This window comes from Periplaneta americana, chromosome 8, assembly GCF_040183065.1.
Source record: "Periplaneta americana isolate PAMFEO1 chromosome 8, P.americana_PAMFEO1_priV1, whole genome shotgun sequence".
Taxonomy (NCBI): Eukaryota; Metazoa; Arthropoda; class Insecta; order Blattodea; family Blattidae; genus Periplaneta; species Periplaneta americana.
This window is the reverse complement of record NC_091124.1, coordinates 84,079,034-84,101,622: the sequence shown is the minus strand read 5'-3', so window position 1 is coordinate 84,101,622 and position 22,589 is coordinate 84,079,034. Positions and strand designations below refer to the sequence as shown.

The following is a 22,589-nucleotide window of genomic DNA, read 5'->3' as shown; positions in this document are numbered from 1 at the left end:
CGTATACTGAGAGGATAAAAAGAAAGGGGCGAGTACACCAAGGCAAATATACTTGAAATCGGAGCGACGGATATGACGTCAAACTACACCTTTTACACCCCATAATCCACCGCGAAATACCGCCAATTGTCAAATATTAAATTGCTATTGTCGGTTTTGGTCATACGTAAACGGATTAGAATGGATGTGGAGGTAACAGGACTACTAGGAGATTATTATATCAATGTATGTTTCACTATGTATTTATTAAAAGTGTTATGGTTGTGACATAGACTGAACACTTCATTTCCACATTCTTTCTCTTATCAAGAAGGATGTTGGCACTCCTTCATATGTTAAAGTACAGGGGGACATATCAACGGACATATTCTACAGTTGAGCCGAACACAATATTAGCTTATTTATAAAAAATAACACCTGCTCAACTTGACTACACTTTTAAAATATTCACAACAACACGAAACAATTTGTAATCGTAAAAATTTGAACAAAACAGCTGATAAACACACCGGAAAAAGAGATGAACTATGGGTAATTTGACGGCCATACTAGTACACCTTTTTGGTTCCACCGTTTTCAGCTTATGACCTGGGGTTGGTCGTATACATCAGCGCTTCACGATTGTGTTCTGTTTGCAAATCACGTAAGCATAAGCATGAAAGTTTGGAGTTTGCAAACTTCCATGTTAACGTCTTACGGTCATGTTTATGTCAATGTTTATGTGAATCATTGTGACTGATCCTATTTGGTAGCCTGGCCGCAAACTTCTGTGTTTATGTTACGGTTATGTATAATTTTCATTGTGAATGGGCCTTAAGACAGCGGTCTCAAGGTTAAAACTGCATTGGACAAAGCATCGTTAGTCATTTCGAAACCGAAGGAACTCGATCATAGAACGATGTAACCTTGAGAGCGCTGATTGTAACGCTTCTGTGACAAGACGTAGGCCTACATCCACATCACCTTTGATTCATAACATGTTATTAACGTATTATATTTCACGTTATGCATGTACATAATCCGTAGGGTGCGACATTGTGAGGGTCTCTGCACAAGGAAAATGAAAGTAAGCTTTCTGAATGGATATATTCTATATAATAAATGTGTATTCATTCATATTTGGGAATGATAAATAATTACTTGTACACTGTAACATTCGTGTTAAAGAGCCTCAAAATTAAAATTTAAAGTGTAAAATATTAAAAATGACGAAAGCTAATCAACTATACAAAATTGTATAAATGGACACACACATATACATACATACATACATACATATATACTGTACATAATCTATACACATTATACATAACCGAAAATGGAGTTGTAAACAATTCAAAATCCTTTTTAAAAAGATGAAACTCCTTGAATCTATTCTAAGATATGATATTCTAAGATCTTTCAAAATTTCACTGTATCTAAGATGTTGCTGTTGTGTTAAATCAGATAACCCTTTAACATTCTCGAGTTTCCAATAATGTGAGCCTCATGATAAAATATTTGATTTTATCATACATGTCAGTTATTAAGCTTTCTTTCCCTTGTAGGTTTTTGATTAAGACGCAGTGATATGACTAAGAAAGGCTGAATATTGTATCCATTCCTCATCAATAAGCTCTGGTACTGAGTGCTTAAAGACTGTGTAAAAATTCCTTTATCTCAGCCTTATTAGTTCCACTCTCTGTAAACAAATAATCTTTTTCCAAACTTCCTCGTAACGCAGCCATTTCTCTACGCACGCTAACGGAAAGCAATGTGTAACTGTGACAGAGTCGATCTATTCATATCGTCATTGTTCCTGCAATAACTCCTATGTGACTTATTTATCGATTTTCAGACTTTTGCTCTATTAAATAACTTAAATAATGATACAGCAAATAATAAAATCTCCTATATGTATTATGTTTCTTTATTTCGAAAATGTAAGAATTCACAATCCCCATATACGGCTGCCATAGGATGAATAAATGTGTTTTCTCCTCTTACTAAAAATTGTATATTTTGCACATAGGAGTTATTGCAGGAACAAAGACGATATTTCGCAGTGTTTGACGTCACTGTCACGAACATGCCCGTGAGGGCAGCGTTATTCCGGAAGGAGCGAGGTCTGCCCGATTAGCTTATGTTTGAGATCACTGGTCTAAGAAGTACGGAGACGGGGGAGAGGTACTTGACATGAAAACTACAACCAGTGGTGGTTCGTGCACATGCAGAACTGAACATTCCATAGCTCATTTTTTGTCTATCTCTGAGCAGAATGTCCTTTGGTAAAATGTGCTTCATTTATAATCAAGCACTATATTCATTAATCTCAATAGCTTTATTGCAAGGAAGCAAATAGTTCAATATTAATTCATAAATAATACAGTAAGGAAAACAATTTCATTTGTAAGATTACTTAAAAATATAAGAAAACCCCTTTTTGAAACAGATAAATATATAAACTTAATTACTGAAACAAAACCTTTACTTCAGTTATTTGCTGTGCATCTTTCTGAAAAGGAAACAAAGTCCGGCTGAATGTTACACACGACAGTTTTCAACTGCGCTATGTTTTCGTCCATAAGGCGGGACCTGTTTTTGTGTTTAATAAGTATAACTTGTGAAAACAACTGTTGACATAAGTAGAAGAAATATATGCTAATATCTTACAGCAAACGTTTTAAACATAGGATAATGGAGTTTAATAGCTCGTTCCATTTTTACAATGCATATAATATTGAATCAGTTGTTCTATAATATTGTATTATTATTATTAATTAATAACTAGTAAATAATTGATAATAGGTAACCTCATCTAAAGATTAAAAGGCTTAAAATTGATATGTAGCCTATACTTCTTTCCATAATGTCTGACAGGAGATGTAAAAATTGCTTCCAGAGGAAGAAGGAAGTATAATTGCTATTTAACCAATGGCAGAAATCTCATTATACGCTTGTATTGAAGTTGAGCGGGTGTAGAACGCTTCAGACCTCCCAAGTTCAAGTTAAACGTGGAATGAGACCACTACCATCGGTTCAGTAGGAATGATACTACTCTCCTCCTCTGCCGGCAATATTTACGTCGCCTGTCAAACATCATGAAACGAAGTACAGTAATTTTATCCTTCAAGGGAAGAAACTTTAAAAATATTCATGCACGTATAGAAGAATAAATTTATAACATTTACCGTAAAATGGGGGTCTAAAAATTGGAACATATATTTCACAAACTTAAAAAAATAAAAATAAAAATAAGTGTCCAAATAGCCCCGGTTTTGGGGTTACTTGGGCACTTAACTGTTTTAGGCATAAACGTTTGGACGCATGTTAGGTGCTCATGTTACCCCGTAATATGTGGCAGAAGTTTTAATATAATATTAATTTAAAGGAAAAGTAATATTTATTAAACATTTATTTATTCTCGCAATATTTTAAAGGAAAAGTAAGATTTATTGAAATTTATTTATTCTCACAAATTCTTTATCAAACAAACTTACAAGTGGCCTTAACAATCATCTAATTAAAAAGTGCAAATAAGTAAAAGTAAAAATAGCCACCACTCCCAGGATCTTACTTAGAAAAACAGTTCCCGGATTCTTTCCAAGTACGTTTCGTACTATAACGTCGCCCGAGGTACTTTAAATTTTTCTGCTGCACCCCTTCTTCGACCATTCTCCCATAACTAAATATAATGTCTCAACATGTCACCTTGTGTCAAAGTAGCCCCGCGGAAGTCAGGTAACCCCACTTTACGGTACTGATCAATAATAATAATAATAATAATAATAATAATAATAATAATAATAATTATAATGATAATAATGACAATGATAATCCATTTTACGTCTGTATATTCAGCGTGACTTGTTGTAATGCCTTTTGTTGCTTCTAAATTCTCTAATTGGACCATTGAGCAAAGGAGAACGAAATTATTCCTCTTCCGATTCCTTATCAAACCTTCTATTCCTGTTTGTAGAGACAGAGGGCTTGTAGAACGACATGATACTGCCAGTGCATGTTTTCAGTATGTGAATGACACAAAACAGCAATGTACAGAAAACTCTCCTTATCCGTTTGAATGTCTATGACTACACGATGTAATCACGATACCACTGATTTAAAGTGTATCGCACGTGTCAGTTGTCACTTTCATATTTCAGAACTCGTGATGACAGACCAAACAAATGGCGCACAGATCAGTAGCTGCTCCCGATGCCAAGATATTACTGAGAGAGGCTAATTTTGTATTCAACCTCGGCGTCCTCATAGCGAGGGAAGGTGGCTTCATTGGGCGTGGTCACACAAGTTACATTTGTTGTTAATAACATAACTTCTAATTACATTAGCTTAATGTGGCTTAATGTAGCAGTAAGCATTTTAAATTCTGCCATTTCCTGTTTTATCACGGATCCCGGAACGGCTACCCATACTCACTGCAGGAAGAAGTGCATTCTGTGTAAAAAAACAGCCGAAGTGATAATAGTCAAGACTTCAAGACACCATGGCATCGATACTGGGTATGAATAGTGGAATATGACATATGTGGAAGTAATCATAAGATGGATGAATATATTTTTGTTGTGCATAATTAATAAAAAAAAAGGATAACATTGGCAAAGAAAGCTTTTAATGTAAAAAAAGAGCATCTTCTGCGAACCTCTGGAATTATAACTAAGGAAGAGACTAGTGAAGTGCTTTGTATGGAGTGTGACATTGTATGGGGCAGATACATGGACATTACGATAAAGTGAAGAGGAGCGACTAGAAGCATTTGAAATGTGAATATGGAGAAGAATGGAGCGTGTGAAATGGACAAACAGAACAAGAAATGAAGCTGTGTTGGAAAGCGTGGGTGAAGAAAGAATGGTGTTGAAACTGATCAGAAAGAAAAAACTGTCTGAGAAGAAACTGCCTATTGAAGGATGCACTGGAGGGAATGGTGAACGGAAGAGTTCGAGCAGGAGAAGATATCAAATGATAGACGGGATTAAGATATATGCGGATACGAAGAAGACAAAATAGGAAAGTTTGGAGAATGCTGGGTTTGTAGTGAAAGACCTGTTAGTGAGCAGAACACTATGTATGAATGTATGTATGTAGGCTATAATTAATTATCTACCACCATATTAGTTTTATTTACCGTACCTCAAAATATACTTAAACCTATTAGCCTACTTTTTTATTCTCTTCATCACAAAATTGAATTTTAGGCCTCATATTATCATACAATGATCCCAATAATTCGGTCTCAATAATAAGAATAGCTGGAGCTTTAACTCAGTTGATTCATTTTTAACATAAATAGTTCTGAATTCTCCGTAAACAAGGAAAGCTAAGTCAACCAGTTATAAGAATAATATTCCTGCATTGAAGTGGGAGAGTGTCGAGCGATAATAAGGGCTAGATTTCCGATCCTCGAAATCATTCCACAGGTGATCAGCCTTCATAATGAGCTCCGCTATCACACTGCACATTCTTTGTGCAAACCCAAGTGTTATAACGAAGGCAGAAACGCTCTTAAAATTTTATCGCCTAAAATTTGTCGTTCTAGGGAGTCTACTGGGATATTGATGAATCAATCTCTGGTTATAAAATAAGGTTACAAACTGAGCACAATAAAAACAGGTCTGGAAAGCAAAGAAGTACCTAAATTCACTCCGCAATATGGTTGTCAACTTGTCGCTCATCCACTAAATCAGAATTATTAGTATAACTCGACCGAGGCGAGTGGAGACGCGGACGTATTGTGAACTACAGTATGGCGATGATGCTATACGTACGCAAGAGAAGTACAAGTGGCGCTCTGGGCTACAGGACTCCACTGCCCTTAGTCGAGTAATACTAATACAAAATGTAACTGAAATAAATTACAATTGTAATTTGAATTACAAACATGACAAATGTGATCGATGAAAGTACAATACGATACCAACTGCAATATTCGTTCAATTTTGCATGAATGTTTTGTGATTTGTAGTTCATAAATTCCCTTGGAGGTACACAATGTTTCTACAAGAACATGCCCATCAGAAAGATCGAGCTCTCGAAAGTTTGACGGTTTTGAAAGCGCACAACAATGTACGTATCAATTAGAAGCGCACACGTTCATTAGTGATGATGTTGTCTGTCCTGTTTGATTCATGCAGTTTTTCAGTGTGTGTGTTTGCAATGAGCAGTAATATGGACTGAATAATTTCGAGGGAAAAATTGTTCCGGAGCCGGGTATCGAACCCGGGACCTTTGGTTTAACGTGTCAACGCTCTACCACTGAGCTACCCGGGAACTCTAACCGACACCGATCCAATTCGGGTTCGATACCCGGCTCCGGAACAATTTTTTCTCTCGAAATTATTCAAATCAACTTTACAGGGAGTTATACCTGAAATCTTGATTTGAGTAATATGGACTGTTACCAATGAAGGAGTTCACTGCGTTGTGTAATAAAGTTCCGTGTGTTTGGTGATGGTAATATATTTTGGAGATGCACTTCGTGGAACTGCTCTGCTTCGATTTGCATTGGCTCAAAAGTAAGTACTGTCTTATCATAAACTAATTCACACATCTATGCCAACATGACGAGCAGTGACATAGAAAAAGATAATATTATTCCTAACTTATGTCGAAGAAAGGAGTGGGAAGTCTTGAGACACAGACCTTGAAATAATTAGAACAACTATAATTAACACACGGTCACGTTAACGACAAAAGGTGAGATATTTACCGGACGTCAGCAAAGTTTACCGAAAAATGCTAGCTCATTTGAAGCTTTGAATCAGTTAAATGACATTAATATTATTAGTAGCAAGGAAGAACAGTTTTGTTTGCCTTTCGACGACATGGTGATGCTGATATGTGGAACAAATCTGCAGTTTTTATTAAAACAGGACAAAATTGTTGTAATAGATGAGACATACACCAGTCCATAATATGTCAAGTATTTGTACACCGTACAAGTTTTCTACTGTGGGACGTGCTTTTAGGTTGTTTTTTGGGGTAAATTTGACTATAGGATACAAGCCCCTACAGTCTCGGCTGCTCAGAACGAGGAAACCGGGGCAAATTGAATGCTGCACTTACCGCCATGTTGATGGAGAGCAGACTTATAATAGCAGTACGTAAGTCACGCAATTTAACGCTGTGATGATTAAAAATTCACAGATTATGGCCATTTTTGACGTTTAACGTAGAATTGGGACGAAATAACCATATTTAAAGTTTCATTGATGCGTCAGAGCATTAAAGGAAAGAAAATACGTACACAGCAAGTTATAGAAAACATGCTCATACATCCATAAATAGGTCTACATAATACAAATTATAGACTGTATAATTTTATGAGAATCGAAAATTATATTAACATACATTACTTTTAGATCACAAGACATAAATATATGCACCTTCATTACACAAGTTATAATCAAATTCTTAAGGGGTTAGGTACAGCTTACAGCAGTAAATTTTTTTAAATATTCAACATTTTTTTTCTCCATTACTTTATCTTGTACAATAATGAAAATTATTATGTGTAAAACACTGTCCTTACGCTATATGAAAATATAAGATTTTTACGATTTAAAATTTTTATTTACATATATATTTTTCCAAATTTAAAATGGTGGCAGTTTACTGTGCAGTGATGAAGAGTTTCCCTCATAACTCATAAACTTGTTAACTTTTTCATGTTCTCTCTCTTTTATTTTATTGATGAATCTCGTGTTTACAATATCATGCTTTTTCAACTATATTCCTTAACAATTTTTTTTGTGTTATAAGGAAATACTGATATTTGATCATTTTTTTAAATGAATTTATTTTTATCAGACATATAATGTAGAATGATCTTGCATCATATTGTAGATATGACATACATAAATACACAAAAAATTCCATCACAATGTTGGATAGTTTTTTTATTTATGTGGGAAACTCTTCATCACTGCACAGTGAACTGAATTTTGAAAGAAAGAAAAAAATAAATAAATAATTTTTTTAAATCGTAAAAATATTTTTTTCACATAGCAGAAGGACAGTGTTTTACACATACTCATTTTCATTATTGTACAAGATACAGTAATGGAAGAAAAAATGTTAAATCTTTCCAAAATTTTACTGCTGTAAGTTGTACCTAACACCTTAAGTGAAATAATATGTCATCAGTACAGACCTGTTGTTAAGTTTCAGATAATCGAAAATTATTCCTCGCTGTGGGGAAATCAGTGGCATGGCTACCAATAGTAATCTTGTTTACTCGCAGAATATAAATTGAATGAAAGAACGTGGTATGATACATTTTCTCGAAACTGAGTTTATGCGTGGAACAAGATGGTATGATGCTTCCGGTACGTCGTGACTTCCGTGGTATTTGTTCTAGTATATGACAATATTATATAATTTTATTGTGGCGCTGACACAGTGGAAGAACGTGATATGTTGCCGAGCTCTGGTTATTACATTAACCAGTGGTTAATATTCGGTTAGTTACCTTGTGTGGTGCAGCATGAATCGTTTGAACGTTACTGTCAGTGACCAGGAGAGTTTAAATAAGGGTTGTGAATCATTTTGTGTGATAATGTGATCTTCCCATATTTAAGAACGTATTGTCTTGAGTGGGATGACTGGTATGCAGTCAATTTAGTGCATACTAAATGACCGAGAACAAACGCTCCTCGCGTAAACTGACGAAAAGCGACATATTCTGTTCTTCCAGGGATCCATTAAATTATTGCTCTTGTGGTCAGTTATGCACACGACTTCTGACAAATTAGCTGTAATATCATACGGCAATTACTTTCTGAAATATGAGTTAACAGCAATAAATTTACACTCACTTTCCTGGTTGAAAATTAGCCTGTATGGCCCATTTAGAAGTAAAATGAACGATGCATTTTGTCTTTGTCGGTTAATATTTGTATTATTTAAATTTCTCAGATTCTGATTTTAAATTATTAACTTTAGGAAAGATGATGTATATCATAGTACAAAGTAACTCTGTAGGTAGACAGGAAAGTGCAGTCGTGAAGAGAAATCCAATAAGGCCAGGATTGTAGCGCAGCTGCAAAGAAAGGAATGGAATATTTGATTACGTTCGCTTTTAATGTTTTTTGTATTATTGTTGCTATTATAATTACTATGAATAGCACTAAGTTGAAGCATTGCTTTATCAAGAATCTAGATACAGCAAGTTTGAATTATTAGAGAAGTTCACAATAATTTCATATGTTTAAATCATGGGAAGGGACTGAAGTTTTTTTTTTTTTTTTTTTTTTTTTTTTTTTTTTTTTTTTTTTTGGTAAATCGAGTTTTAGCTTATTAGTTTCTAAATAACCTCTGAAATCTGGCTACAAAATTTTGAGACTCCATACTTGGGAGACAGAACACCCATTGTAAAAGAGGAAACACGTGACAATGACCCAGTTAATAAAATTCTTATCCGAAAATGGACTTCATAACACTTCACGTTGTTTCTGACTATTTAAATGAAGAAACACGTACGTCTAAGCAGGTTAGGCCTAGATGCTTTTTCCAAAAACGTTACAAAATAAACGTAATGAATTGACAACTTTTACGACTTCTTTTTATGCAAGTATTTCAAAAGAACGGATTGAATTTCCTTGGTATACTCTACAGTAAAATAATCCACCGCGTACTATTGACATGTCGTGAATTTTATTATAATTATGACATATTTAATCCATTTACAGAATTGTTTCATTGATCATAAAAGTCGACCTGGTTGGCAAGTTGGTATAGCGCTGGCCTTCTATGCCCAAGGTTGCGGGTTCGATTCCGGGCTAGGTCGATGGTATTTCAGTGTGCTTAAATGCGACAGGTTCATGTCAGTAGATTTACTGGCATGTAAAAGAATTCCTGGGGGACAAAATTCCGGCACATCCGGCGACACTGATATAACCTCTGCAGTTGCGAGCGTCGTTAAATAAAACATAACAAAACATAACAATTTGATCATAAACGTCTCTTCAAAGAAGAGAAAGCTTCATGTTACGTTGAATGATTTTTTGTATTCTGTAGGTTAATTATTTTCAAAAAAAATAAGTTGAAATTTCCTTAACTCAGTCAAGAAATAAGATTATAGGAAGGGAATAATACAGTTATTTCATAGAACAGTGACTTTATTCCAATGTAAACTAAATCATATAAATACGCCACAGTGTTCAGCAGCTCATATGCTTCGCCTTGCAACTTGATTCACAACTGCGTGTTACATATTCTGAATTCTGTCTTACTTTCCTGGACTTCTTGTAAATTCATCGCAACATTCACATCTTTTTCTACGAACTTTAATCTACTACAAGGTTTTTCATATCTGCCATTGAACTGGCTTTGTCAATTTTTTATACGAGAATATGTTGCAGTGTAAGGGAGAGTCGGGTAGTATCGGACGTCGGGTAATATCGGACAGTGAATTTCTTTCATCTACCACACGATGATAGTACCTAATTGGCATGGTTACGTTTCTGTGATGTCGCATAGAGAAACGTAACCATGTCATTCTACCATATGGTGGTAGATGAAAGAAACACACTGTCCGAAATTACCCGATGTCCGATACTACCCGACTCTCCCCTATATATTACAGTCTAATACACACAGTCGCGCAACTTATACGTATAAAATATGTCAACATTTGACAGCTGGCGCGACAGTAGCCCTCTAGCGGGAGGCAAGTTAAAAGTGTGCGTGTTATAACACAGCAGAAAACGGGTTTTGCGTAACTTATTTCATATTTTTATGCTATAAGTAAGTGTATATGGTTGTAATTAATTTTACTTTAGAATCCTAGAAGAATTTCACACGGAGTTAATCTACAAGTTTGAGAAGCTGGGAATAAACGTAATTATTTCTACTTCTTACAACTGAATCATGGCCCTGATCACGTAATTGGTTTGAAAAAATATAATGTTCGTACGTGGACGGTTAATTCAATTCATTCCTAAATATATTTATGCAGCATTGGAACTCTATATTTCCTGTGAGAAGAGTCAAAATTAGTAGCATCAAAATTGTAGGGTATATCTCGTAGGGTACATCGCGTGGTGAAATCCTTTCCCTATTTCCTGAGAAATTAACTGTTTTCCGTACCGCAAATTGAGGTAAACTTGACCTCTGAGGTGAACTTGAAAATAAAAAAGGACAGGATTTAAACCTTAATATGATAGACACTGATTTTTTCCAGTTCTTAAGAACCGGTATTTTCTTTATTATTTTGAATCACAAATAGTGCTGATATTATGATTTAATTTTTTATGGCAAGTTTACAGCATTTTACATTACATTTCCATTTTTCACACATAGGTTTAATTTTAACTTATCCTACCTATATAGTACGTAATTTACATGCACTTACTGTTAATAGACGTAGGTGAGAACAAATAAATGAACACACAATTTTGTTGAAAAAATTTTAACTTCAATTAGGGCTAACTCAGAAAATGTACTTTTATTTTCAATAAATAATCACTGGAACTGTAAAATCAACACCTATAACAGTGATCCAAATTATTACAGAAAAGATTGCTATTTTATATTAAATTTAAAAAGGCTCTTTTATTTCTTGAGAACTTACTGTAATACGTCTGTCACATGAATCTACACCAACACATCAGAAATTTATTGACACAGTCTGGATTTATTCAAGAAGTGAATATTTTGCAAAAGGTTTAAAATACTCCATGAATTCTTGAAAAATTAACACCATGATCCCTACTTGTATCCTATATAATATTCAACTTTTGAAAAAAAAAAAATAAAGAAAAAAACACGAATACAAAAATTATGGAATTACTTGCAAAATCGGAACGGTTACACATTTACACATATGATCTCTGCAACAAAATAATATACTGTAACAAGTATTTACTTTGTTTTAATTTAAACTGTCCTTCCTGACATACAAATAGGTAACTGATAACTAATAAATGTTTTATATAACACAATACATAGGCTACCTACAATGTGGATTCTTAGTTATGACTGAGTTACGATTTTCTGATATACACTCTTGGTCTTTAGGGAATCTGAAGAACGAAAAATTTTGAGATTTAAACTTGCTGTTACTGAAATTTACAGCACTGCACACATTTTCTTTATTCCGACGCATGATTAAAATGTTTTTATAACATTTCGCATCCCTTAAAAGCACGTGATGACTGTATCAACTATGTGATCTGTGACTTGCCTGTCGCTTGGGCTCTAGTGTCGCGAATGTTGGCAAAAAAAGTGTTGAAGTTGCGCGACTGTATGTATTAGACTGTGGTATATATCACACTCCATTTAGAGTTCCGAATATTCTTGGTAGACTGAACAGTGTATTAGAGTTATAGTAACACTCAATAAGGCTATTTCGGTAAAACCATTATTTACTGTTATGAATTTCAAAGGAAAAAAGTACTCAAGAATAGCTTCAATTCCTAATTTAACTATGTCTATTTGCCACAGCAACAATAGTGAAACAACTGAAACAGGATGTTCTGTAAAAATAAAAACTATTTTTATCAAGAAATTATATTAGGTATATCTAATTATTATTTTATCATTATTTTCTTTTTACCAATGCCACCAAGTTGTCATTTGACATTCCTGGTCTCTCCTGACAATAGCTTATTTGTAACTCAATTCTGAGGTTGGGGCGCTTGGAATAGGGGGAGTTACGCTGTCCCGATGATAGGCCTGTTATGATAGGATGATTATGAAGTGCCAGGAGAGGTCTTAAACCTAAGCTAATCTAATTTCCAGACCATGGACGAACACAGGAACATTCCTGCTGTCCTCTACAAATTTAGTTTGTTGAAAAGTTACGAGACTTCGGAATCTTTCGTGACTTTCAAATAACTTTGTATATGAAAATGAACTATATGCAATTTAATTTTTTAAATTAGTAAAATAAATTTTATTTCATCCCTTCTCCATTCGTTACATTCTCTTTTTCCTTGTCTCTTCTTCTCTTTATGTTTTATTTGTATCCTTCCGATTTATGCTTTTCTTTATTTTTTCTCTTCTTCTCTTCGTCATTGTAAACCTAAGTCTTTTCTGATTTTGTTATTATCTTCTTACCTGCTTCTGGATGTTCAATATGTTTTCGTCTGTTAGTTTGTATCTACTCTAATTCATTCCAGGTCAATTCGTCCACAGCACAATATTCACCATAAGAAAGTCCACTACAACAATGTCCATTACTAAAATGTCCAATCAAATAAGGTCACAAGTCAAAATGTCCAATATAGAGAAATGTCCCTAAGTTAAAATGTTCAATATATATAAATGCCCTCTAGTTAAAATGTCCAATACAATAGATATACTCACAAGTCAAATAGTACAGTAGTGAAAATATCCAATATATTGTGTGGTATGCATAGGTGAATATTATTCAACAATCTTATTATTGTAATCAGTATGTTTGGGGCTTTGTGACTGATGACTAGGCACCGGATTTGTAGGTTTTTATCTATTTTTTTTCCTTGCTTCTGAGATTCTAATTTCTTCATTACAATTCTTTTCCGAATCGTGGTCGTAGAAGTCGTATAATATGTGAATTCTGTTGAACATAAAAAAAAACCTAAATTGGACCTTAGTACCTAAAAGAATCTAAATCATGTTCATAAGCGTTATCCTGTATTTACTCCGTTATATAATGATTTTTTTTTATTTTGAGAGAAATATCAATAGGCTACATTTAGAGAGAGAGCTAGAGCTAGAGGTAGAGAGAGAGAGAGAGAGAGAGAGAAAGAAAGATTTTCCCGTAAAGAGAAGGTAAACTTGCGAATTCTAAATGAGATAGTAGAGCAAGTGGACAGCTTCAAATACTTGGAGTGTACTATAAGTAGTGACATGAGCTGCTGTGAGGAAGTCAAAAGCAGGATAGCAATGGCAAAGGAACCTTTTAATAGAAAACGGAGCTCTTCTACGGACCTCTGGAGAAGAGACTAGTGAATTGCTTTGTGTGGAGTGTGGCATTGTATCGACTAGAAACATGGACATTACGACGAAGTGAAGAGAAGCGATTAGGCCTATAAGTATTTGAAATGTGGATATGGTGAAGAATGGAGCGTGTGAATATAAAATTAAGAAAGAATAATGCTGAAATGAATCAGAAGAAGATAAAGAAATTGGCAGGGTCACTGGCTAGAAGAAACTGCACTGGAAGGTATGATGAACGTGAGAGAAGTTCGAGGAAAACGAAGTTACCGATGTAGACTAGCGTCATAAAGACGAGCGTCCAATTACTTGGTTAACGCTGCGTCCGTGTTTCCACCCGTTCACAAGTAGCGTCATAATGACGCATTGTCCTACGTCGATTTCGCTGTCCATACTATAGCTGAGAGACGCACGTGTGTACTAAACAACAGTCAACAATGAAGTGCCAGAACGCGGCAGGCAGTGGTGACGTCGCGTTCTAGCAGAACCCGCAACTAGCTGCGTTACCGCCGTCTGTCTTTACCTGGCGCTGCGTCCCGGAAACCACGTGTGTATTGGGCACTTAGAACAATGTACTTCTATCAATGGGACGGTGCGTCACAGCGTCCTTTTAACGCTGGTATGCATCGGGCCATGGATCATATCACTTAGAGAAAGGCAGAAAATAGGAAAGATTGGAGAATGCTGGGGTTGCAATGAAAGATCTGTCCTTGGACAGAAGACTATGTATGTATGTGTGTATGTATGTATGCATGTCATCTTACCTTCGGATTTCTTCCAACTGTAGCATGTGTTAAGACGTCTACTACTTCATGTATTGCTGATCTTGGCCTTGAAGTAAGACCCGCAAACACTTTAGTCCGCTGTTAACAAAATAAGTTTACCTGTTTTTGTCTCTGTTCCCACTAATACACGAAGACATGAAGGTCAATTAAATCATATTTATACTCATCAAAATAACATGAAATATTTCAATATATCCGACAAAAAATCTGTAGTCAAGGATCAGATATTTAAGTAGATGTTGGAATAGAATGGAATGAAATTTCGGGAGGAGTCCACTATGACCTAGCACGGAGATCTTTTAAGATTGTTTCGCTAATCCTCAAGTTAGGTACATTTCCAAACGCACACCGGCTGACTACAACAAGGTTCGCTGAGTACCAAGGTTTCGACTAGGCAACCCCACTGGTTTCTAGGCCAGCTTCTTCCGTGCGTCGCCAGCCGGTGTTCGGGAAATACTATGGAATGTTGACGGAACGGAGAAATTTTGACGGAATGATGTAGTTTCCTAATATGGGGAACCGAGAGAACCCCTAAAAAAAACCAACTGTAACCTTGTACGCCACAAGTGTCAGTGTGGATTTTTCAATGAAAAATCCCGGGCCTGGCCGGGGCTCGAACTCCGCGTGACTGCCTGAAGATCTGTTGCAATTAATTATTATGTTATTTGTTACTTAAACAGGTGTAGTAAATCACAAATACACAAAGTCAATAAACGTAAATATGTTTAAATAACATAATGATTGAACTCTTAATTTGATTGAACAAGTTTAAACGAAGTACACATGGACACACTTCTTAAAAATCCAGATGTGCGTAACTTTACTGAACGACGTATGGGTGCGACCCCATGTCGACAGGTGCATAGCTTTACCATGCTACGTATCTTTACGTAGAACTACGTATGGATGGGATACCTATCTGCAGGTGAATAGCTTTACTATGCTTTGTATCTTTACATAGAACTTCGTATGGATGGGATACCTATCTGCAGGTGAATAGCTTTACTATGCTTTGTATCTTTACATAGAACTTCGTATGGGTGCGATCCTCTATCGGCAGGTGCATAGCTTTACTTAAAAAACCTTAAGCAGAAAAACTAAAATACAGGCACTGGAGACCTATGTTTATCCTGTACTACTTTATGAGTGCCAAACATGGTTGCTAACAGGGAAACACAGGATCAAACTACAAACGTGTCAAAGGAAAATGATGCGCAAAGTTATGGGCGTATCACTGAAGAGAAAATCCCAAATGCAACACTGTACCAACTAGCAGATACACAGGACATCACACATGCAGCCATTACATCCAAATGGAAATGGGGTGGACACGTGGCAAAGCTACCAGGCGACAAATGGGCATACCGAGCTACCATGTGGGACCCCCGTATAGGAAGGAGACTTCAAGGCAGACCTCGGCGCAGATGGGCAGATTTATTCAAAGAGCAGGCAGTTCAACAATGGTTCAGAGAGGCTAGGGACAAAAGAAAGTGGAAACTAGTCGAGGGACATTTGTGAATAGACAGGAAGTTGTGAAAGGCAGTGAGAGAATCATTTTTAAAGAAATTCAAGTTCCTAGACTTAAATATCACGTCTAACGTGAACTAGCTCACCATGTTAGGCAAGTAGAGCTTTCCCTTATTTAAGGAGGCCTTTGCCCTTCATGGGGCACAATGGGCTATCTTTATCGTTATCTTTATCTTATGTTTACCGGTATGATCATCTTGCCGGTATTCGGGCCAATGGAGGTTGTGCCATCTTACTCCGCCAAAGTATCTTTTCCTCTGCCATTAATATTAACTTTCCTCATCAATGCATAGCCGCTACAATAACTTTACCCTCCATTCAGTTTTCAATAGTCTGTGTCTATATTCCCCCAGAAACTCCTTTCACAGTGAGTGAAATTGAACATATCCTGTCACAGGTACCTGCTCCATGTTTGTCAGTGGGGATTTCAATGAATCCCAGCACTCTTGGGGCTCAAATTCCTATGATGATAGAGGAAATAAAATAGCAGTGGTATGTGCCCGTGTAAATATCATTACCCTGAATTCTGGGAAACCAAAACACCTATCCTTTGCTTACGGTACATATTCCATGATAGATATCTCCATTTGTAGCCCAGTTTTGTCCACGCATTTCGAATGGTCTGTGATTCACGACCTACATGGTAGTGACCACTACCCCATCCGAATGCATATGTCCGCTCTACATCCTGTGGAATCTCGATCTCTAAACTGGGTTATTAAGAAGGCGGACTGGTCGGATCTTCGGAGTTCATATCATTCGACGATAACGGACATGAAAGTGTGGACTCCGTAGTAGAGAACTTTCGTAATGTGGTTATTAAGTCCGCGGAATTATCTATACCCCGGTCGTCCTGCTCTCCAAAACGCTTCTCAGTCCCTTGGTGGACGGATGCCTGCAAAGATGCAATCCAGTCCACACCTATGGAGTAACGGTCAGCGCGTCTGGCTGCGAAACCAGGTGGCTCGGGTTCGAATCCCAGTCGGGGCTAGTTACCTGGTTGAGGTTTTCTCCGGGGTTTTCCCTTAACCCAATATGAGCAAATGCTGGGTAACTTTCGGTGTTGGACCCCGGACTCATTTCACCGGCATTATCACCTTCATTTCATTCAGACGCTAAATAACCTAGATGTTGATACAACGTCGTAAAATAACCCAATAAAATAAATAAAAAGATGCAATCCAAGACTGCAGACATGTCTTACGCCAATTTGAGCGCCATCCGACCCAAGAAAATTTTGTCCAGTTTAAACGTCTTCGCGGCAAAGCTCGTGGCACTATGTGCGATGTTAAAAAGACGTCCTGGACAAACTACGTCAAATTTTTTAAAGAGAACGTCCCAGCTAACATCGTATGGGACAAAGTCTGTCGAATAATGGGGAAACGTAGTTTTGCAATTCCGGGCCTTCTGAACAATGGCGTAACGACCACCAGTGCTATGAAATTGCAGAAATATTCACTAGCTCATTTGCACAGATAAGCAGCTCAAATAATTATGACCCGGAATTTCTAATAATCAAGAATGCTGCGGAAAAAATTAACCCTGAACTTTATATTTGATAACACTGAACACTACAATGCACCGTTCACATCCAAGGAGCTGGAGGTGGCAAAGACACATCCCCTGACACCTCCCCTGGCCCTGATAACTTTCATAACCACATGCTTCGCCATCTCCCGCCAGCTGGAAAATCCTTTCTTCTGGCAATGTACAACAAGATTTGGACTGAGGGGGTATTTCCATCTGCTTGGCGTTCCGCCATTGTCATCCCAGTCCAGAAACCGGGAAAGGATTCTTCTTTACTTGTGAGCTATAGGCCAATTTTTTCTCACCAGCTGTGTATCTGTGTATGAAAAATTATGGAAAAAATGATAAGCAAACGCCTGATGTGGGTACTCGAATCGGAAAACCGATTATCTAATATCCAATGTGGTTTTCGTAACCACAGATCAGCCGTAGTCCATCTTGTTCGGCTTGAGACCGCCATTAGAGATGCTTTCATCAAGAAGGAACATCTTGTGACGGTCTTCTTTAATCTAAAAAAAGCTTACAATACATACATGGCGTATGTAATTCTGCACATACTGCATGATTGGGGACTTCGTGGCAGTCTCCCAACGTTTATTACGAAGTTCATGGTAGAGCGGTATTTCCGAATTCGAGTAGGCGCCACACTTTCTAAAGAACATCTTTAAGAAAACGGCGTTCCGCAGGGGTCCGTATTAAGCGTTCTTCTTTTCTGCATTGCGATCAATGGAATTGTCCACTGTGTGGATGACATAGTATATTTTCTGTTGTACGTTGATGATTTCAGCTTATATTACAGCTCCCGATATCTTCCATCCATCGGTCGACAGTTGCAACTGGTCATCAACGTGCTATCTGAATGGGCAGTTCGCAATGCCTTTAAATTCTTCACTCTAAAATCGCAGTGTATCCACTTCTACAACCATCGTGAACTGCATCCACATCTTGAACTGCGTCTTAATGGAGTGGAGTTGCTATATACAGACACTGCGAGATTTTTGGGCCTTATCTTTGATTCTAAATTAACGTGGGAGACGCATATACATGATTTAATGAGGAGTTGTGAAAAGTCCCAAAATGATTTACGTCTTTTGTCAGGGGTTCGCTGGGGTACAGACCAGATAGTGCTTTTATGTTTTCATCGTTCTCTTATCCGGGCAAAGCTGGATTATGGCTGTTTTATTTATGGCTCAGCAAATAAATCGAAGTTACGTCTCTTAGACACTATCCATCATCTTGGGACACGACTCACTACAGGGGCCTTCCGAACGAGTCTGATAGAGAGCCTGTATTGCGAAGCGGGAGAACCATCACTGTATCGGCAACGTAATGTTTTGTTGTGCTCATATGTGGTTAAGCTCCGCTCATAAGGCGAGCACAATTCTTACGACTTCTTTTACCATCTGTCTCTACGGCCGATACAGTGAAAATCCCGGAGCCTTTGTCCAGCAGATGTGCGGTTTCGTGAACTGCTCTCTGAGCTCGACATCCGCCTGCCAACAGTTCGCACACTGGAATATACGACCACTCTACCATGGATTATGCGACGTTCCATGTTTAATGTAAGTTTGAGCCGAAGTTTTAAGAATTTTATACCAGCTATTGTTTATAGACTTCGTTTTAGTGAACTTTTGTCACAGTTTCCAAATTATGCAATAGTTTTTACTGACGGTCTCGAGGAAATGATTGTATTGGTTGTTCCTTTGTTGCAAATGGACAGATATTTAAATATAAATTGACCCAGTACACTAGTGTTTTTACCGTATAACTATATACTTTTTATAGAGCTGTATTGTTTTTAATTGGACAACCCGCGGCAGATTCCTTATCTGCTCCTACTCTTTAAGCGTCATGCAGCGTTTGAATTCTGATGATCCGCTTGTGTTGAGAACCCAGGAACTTTTCTACACTCTCCTAACCTCTGATTATGAGACTGGAGTAGTGTGGACTCCGGGTCATGTTGGATGCTGCAGCAAGGGACGGAGCTGTGAATGGGTCTGAGGTGTATTGGCGTAAGAGATGGCAAGATATTCAAAATTACCTGAAACATACGTTATGATCGCATTGGGAAGAAGAATGGTCTGCACAAGAGGGGAAACAAATTTCGAAGAATAAAGACTAGTGTTCGAGTTTGGGATTCGTCCACAAGAGCGTCACGACACGAAGTTTTACTCACCCGGTTGAGGATTGGCTACTGTCATCTGACACAATACATGGCCATCTCCTACGTGGCGATCCCCAGCCGGAGTGTAATATATATCGTGTTCCACTTACAGTGGACGCTCTTGGAACTGATTTTAATTGTACAAATGCAATTCTGAGAATTTTATTGAATACAGGACTTGACAGGGTGATTTAGTTTTACAATGACCCGTTTTTACTTATCCTCCGGACCCTTTATATCCGGAGGTTATATTTGTTTAGTATATGTTTTTAACAACCTTGAAATTCGGACTTTTTACATCCGAGCATCTTATAAATGCGCCAGATAATTTATTTCTAGTGGCATTTGTTTTATTATTTTATTGTTTCTTGTTAAATGCTAGCTAGGGTCTAAGAATTGCTCACTTTTATGATTTTTTGCATCACCTTGTTGAAACTGCATTTTTCAGCCTCGTTTTAACCTTGACAACGCTTTTTAGTTCTTTTAAGCATTCTGGTTATTGTATTATGTTTCTGTTTTGTCAGGATTTTAGATAGGAGCGCAAAAAGCCATAGTAGATGACGCGCCCTTTTTAAACCCCACTAACTAACCACCACCACCACCACCACCACCAATACCACTACCACTACCATGTTATCATACCTTAATTTTGTCGAGGTATCCTTCTCCATATTCTTCTTGGACCTTCTTCGCAGTATTATCCCAGTTCTTTTGAATACCCGAATCTATTTTATCATCATTCATTATGTCTGTTCTGAAATATAAAATAATGTACACAGTAATTCATTATGTCTGTTCTGAAATATAAAAAAATGTACAGGAATTCAGCTCTTACACCATGACACTAAGTTGAGCAACATTCAATTGGATAAGCCTATTTGTGTTTAGAGTTTCTCTTGTTAGAAAACACGTGTTTTTATGAAAATATGCATTAGTCATGTAGGTACACACATTGGCTCAACCGATGATTTGATCATGTCATCTATGTGTCTATTATTAATTTCGTAACAATTATTGTACGAAGCTCACAATATTATAAATGCTCGCCGTAGGCCCATACACAGCTTTTCGTGTCTCGGCTAACAGACTGGGGACAGCTGTGGATAGGATACTGTCATTCTGTGTGCCGTTCCATCTGGACAGTTGAGCAATGTGTCTTTCCTTGTAAAGCGTATTTGAAATACGATTCCACTCATCTTTCTCAAAGTCAGTTTATTGTAAGATATCTTCCAATTATGACCTCTTCGTTATGTCTAATTAAAATGTTAGTGAAAAATTATGAAAAATCAAGATTGATTTTATACTAAGAAAAGATGATACAGATTCGTAGAACGGCTATAATTGCGTGAAACTTGAGTGGTTGTCAGTTGTATGATTCCAAATAATCGTAGGTCACCGCTTGATGAGAATCATCTTAACATAATCATAAAAAAGACTATGTAATGATTAATTTTTAAACTGCATTATTGGACTTATCATCACATAATGAACAAGTTCTAATTTTGGGCGATTTCAATACCAACTTGCTACTGAGTCGCCCGCTACTCGAGAAATTGTGACAATGTTCGATTCGTATAATATGACTATTTTACCACTTTTGCCCACGCATCACGCATCTGAGACGGTACTAGATTTGATTATTACTAAGAACACGGACAGGGTATTGTCATACGGACAAATACCTGCACCAGGCTTTGGTTATCAGCTCATGACATCATTTACTCACATATTCGCCACTTTGTCCTAATTTGAAGCGTAATACAATAACTTTCCGTGACTTGAAACGCATTGACGAGAGTAGTTTCCATGCAGCTGCTTTAGCACTTGATCTGGACTCCACGCTCAGTGGACGACAAAGTGAACATTCTTAACGGATTTACAAGAGACACGCTCCACGGAAAACTAAACGTGTTAAAAGGTGTCCAGTACCATGGATGACAACTAAGATAGAAGACTTGATGGCTGGCAGGGATTCCGCTTGCGAAAAATATAGACGGGATGAAACTGATGACAGCCTATGAAATTACAAACGATTAAGAAATATGACTAATTTAGAAATATGAAATACTAAACTGAAATACAAGATGTATCAAAAGGTCAGGTCAATCCTTAAGGGGGTGATTCAGGACCTTATTTGCAACAAAAAATTCCAATACACTTTTTCAATATTCTTCCCCGTTTCCGAGTTACACGAATATCACGTACCGTATATATCCCCATTTGATTCCACACATAATGGACCTATCTGTTTGAGAGAAGTGAAGCTAATTGTCAGTTGTCTAGAGCAGATGCACAAAATGTCCCCCTCTCTCACGAACACACGCTTCAGCACGCCGTCTGAACTCTCGCTGCGCATTATCCAATCCGTGCTGGTGTATCTCCATTCCCGCGTTATAATCTTTGCAACGAGCTCTTTCCTGCTTGCTTTCTCCGTTTGGTACACTTTCTCCTTCATGCAGCCCCAGAGAAAGAAGTCCAATTGCATTAGGTCTGGGGACGGGCTGGCCAGGCAACTATGGTATCAACTATACTTGGGAAGGTCTATGTTGGCAGAGCTACCTGATGTATAGGGAAGGGTCAGGGAGGGTGAGTTGAACTAATCCTATGACACAGACACTTGTAGAACAGCATTTCCTCTTTCTTTCCTCCCCCTCCCTCACCAGGACATCTGG

The 22,589-nt window shown here is 37.2% G+C and overlaps 1 protein-coding gene and 1 long non-coding RNA gene across 3 annotated transcripts in view; one reads left to right on the top strand and one right to left on the bottom strand.

The window, feature by feature from the left end:
- The window catches only part of LOC138704835 (uncharacterized), a 412,725-nt gene that overhangs the window by 126,302 nt on the left and 263,834 nt on the right, over positions 1-22,589 (top strand). The gene's annotated exons all lie outside the window — the stretch shown is intronic.
- Positions 1-22,589, bottom strand: part of LOC138704829 (retinol dehydrogenase 16-like) — a 57,180-nt gene that overhangs the window by 11,805 nt on the left and 22,786 nt on the right. Inside the window, exons 4-6 of one of the 2 annotated variants that reach the window (XM_069833125.1) lie at positions 20,560-20,671; positions 14,679-14,777; positions 1,728-9,034 (exon numbers count right to left, since the gene is read on the bottom strand). In XM_069833125.1, coding sequence (XP_069689226.1) covers positions 8,894-9,034; positions 14,679-14,777; positions 20,560-20,671 — 352 coding nt within the window. In that variant the 3' untranslated portion in view covers positions 1,728-8,893. Of the gene's footprint in view, positions 1-1,727; positions 9,035-14,678; positions 14,778-20,559; positions 20,672-22,589 lie in introns of those variants that run through there. The other variant, XM_069833126.1, reaches the window with a different exon arrangement.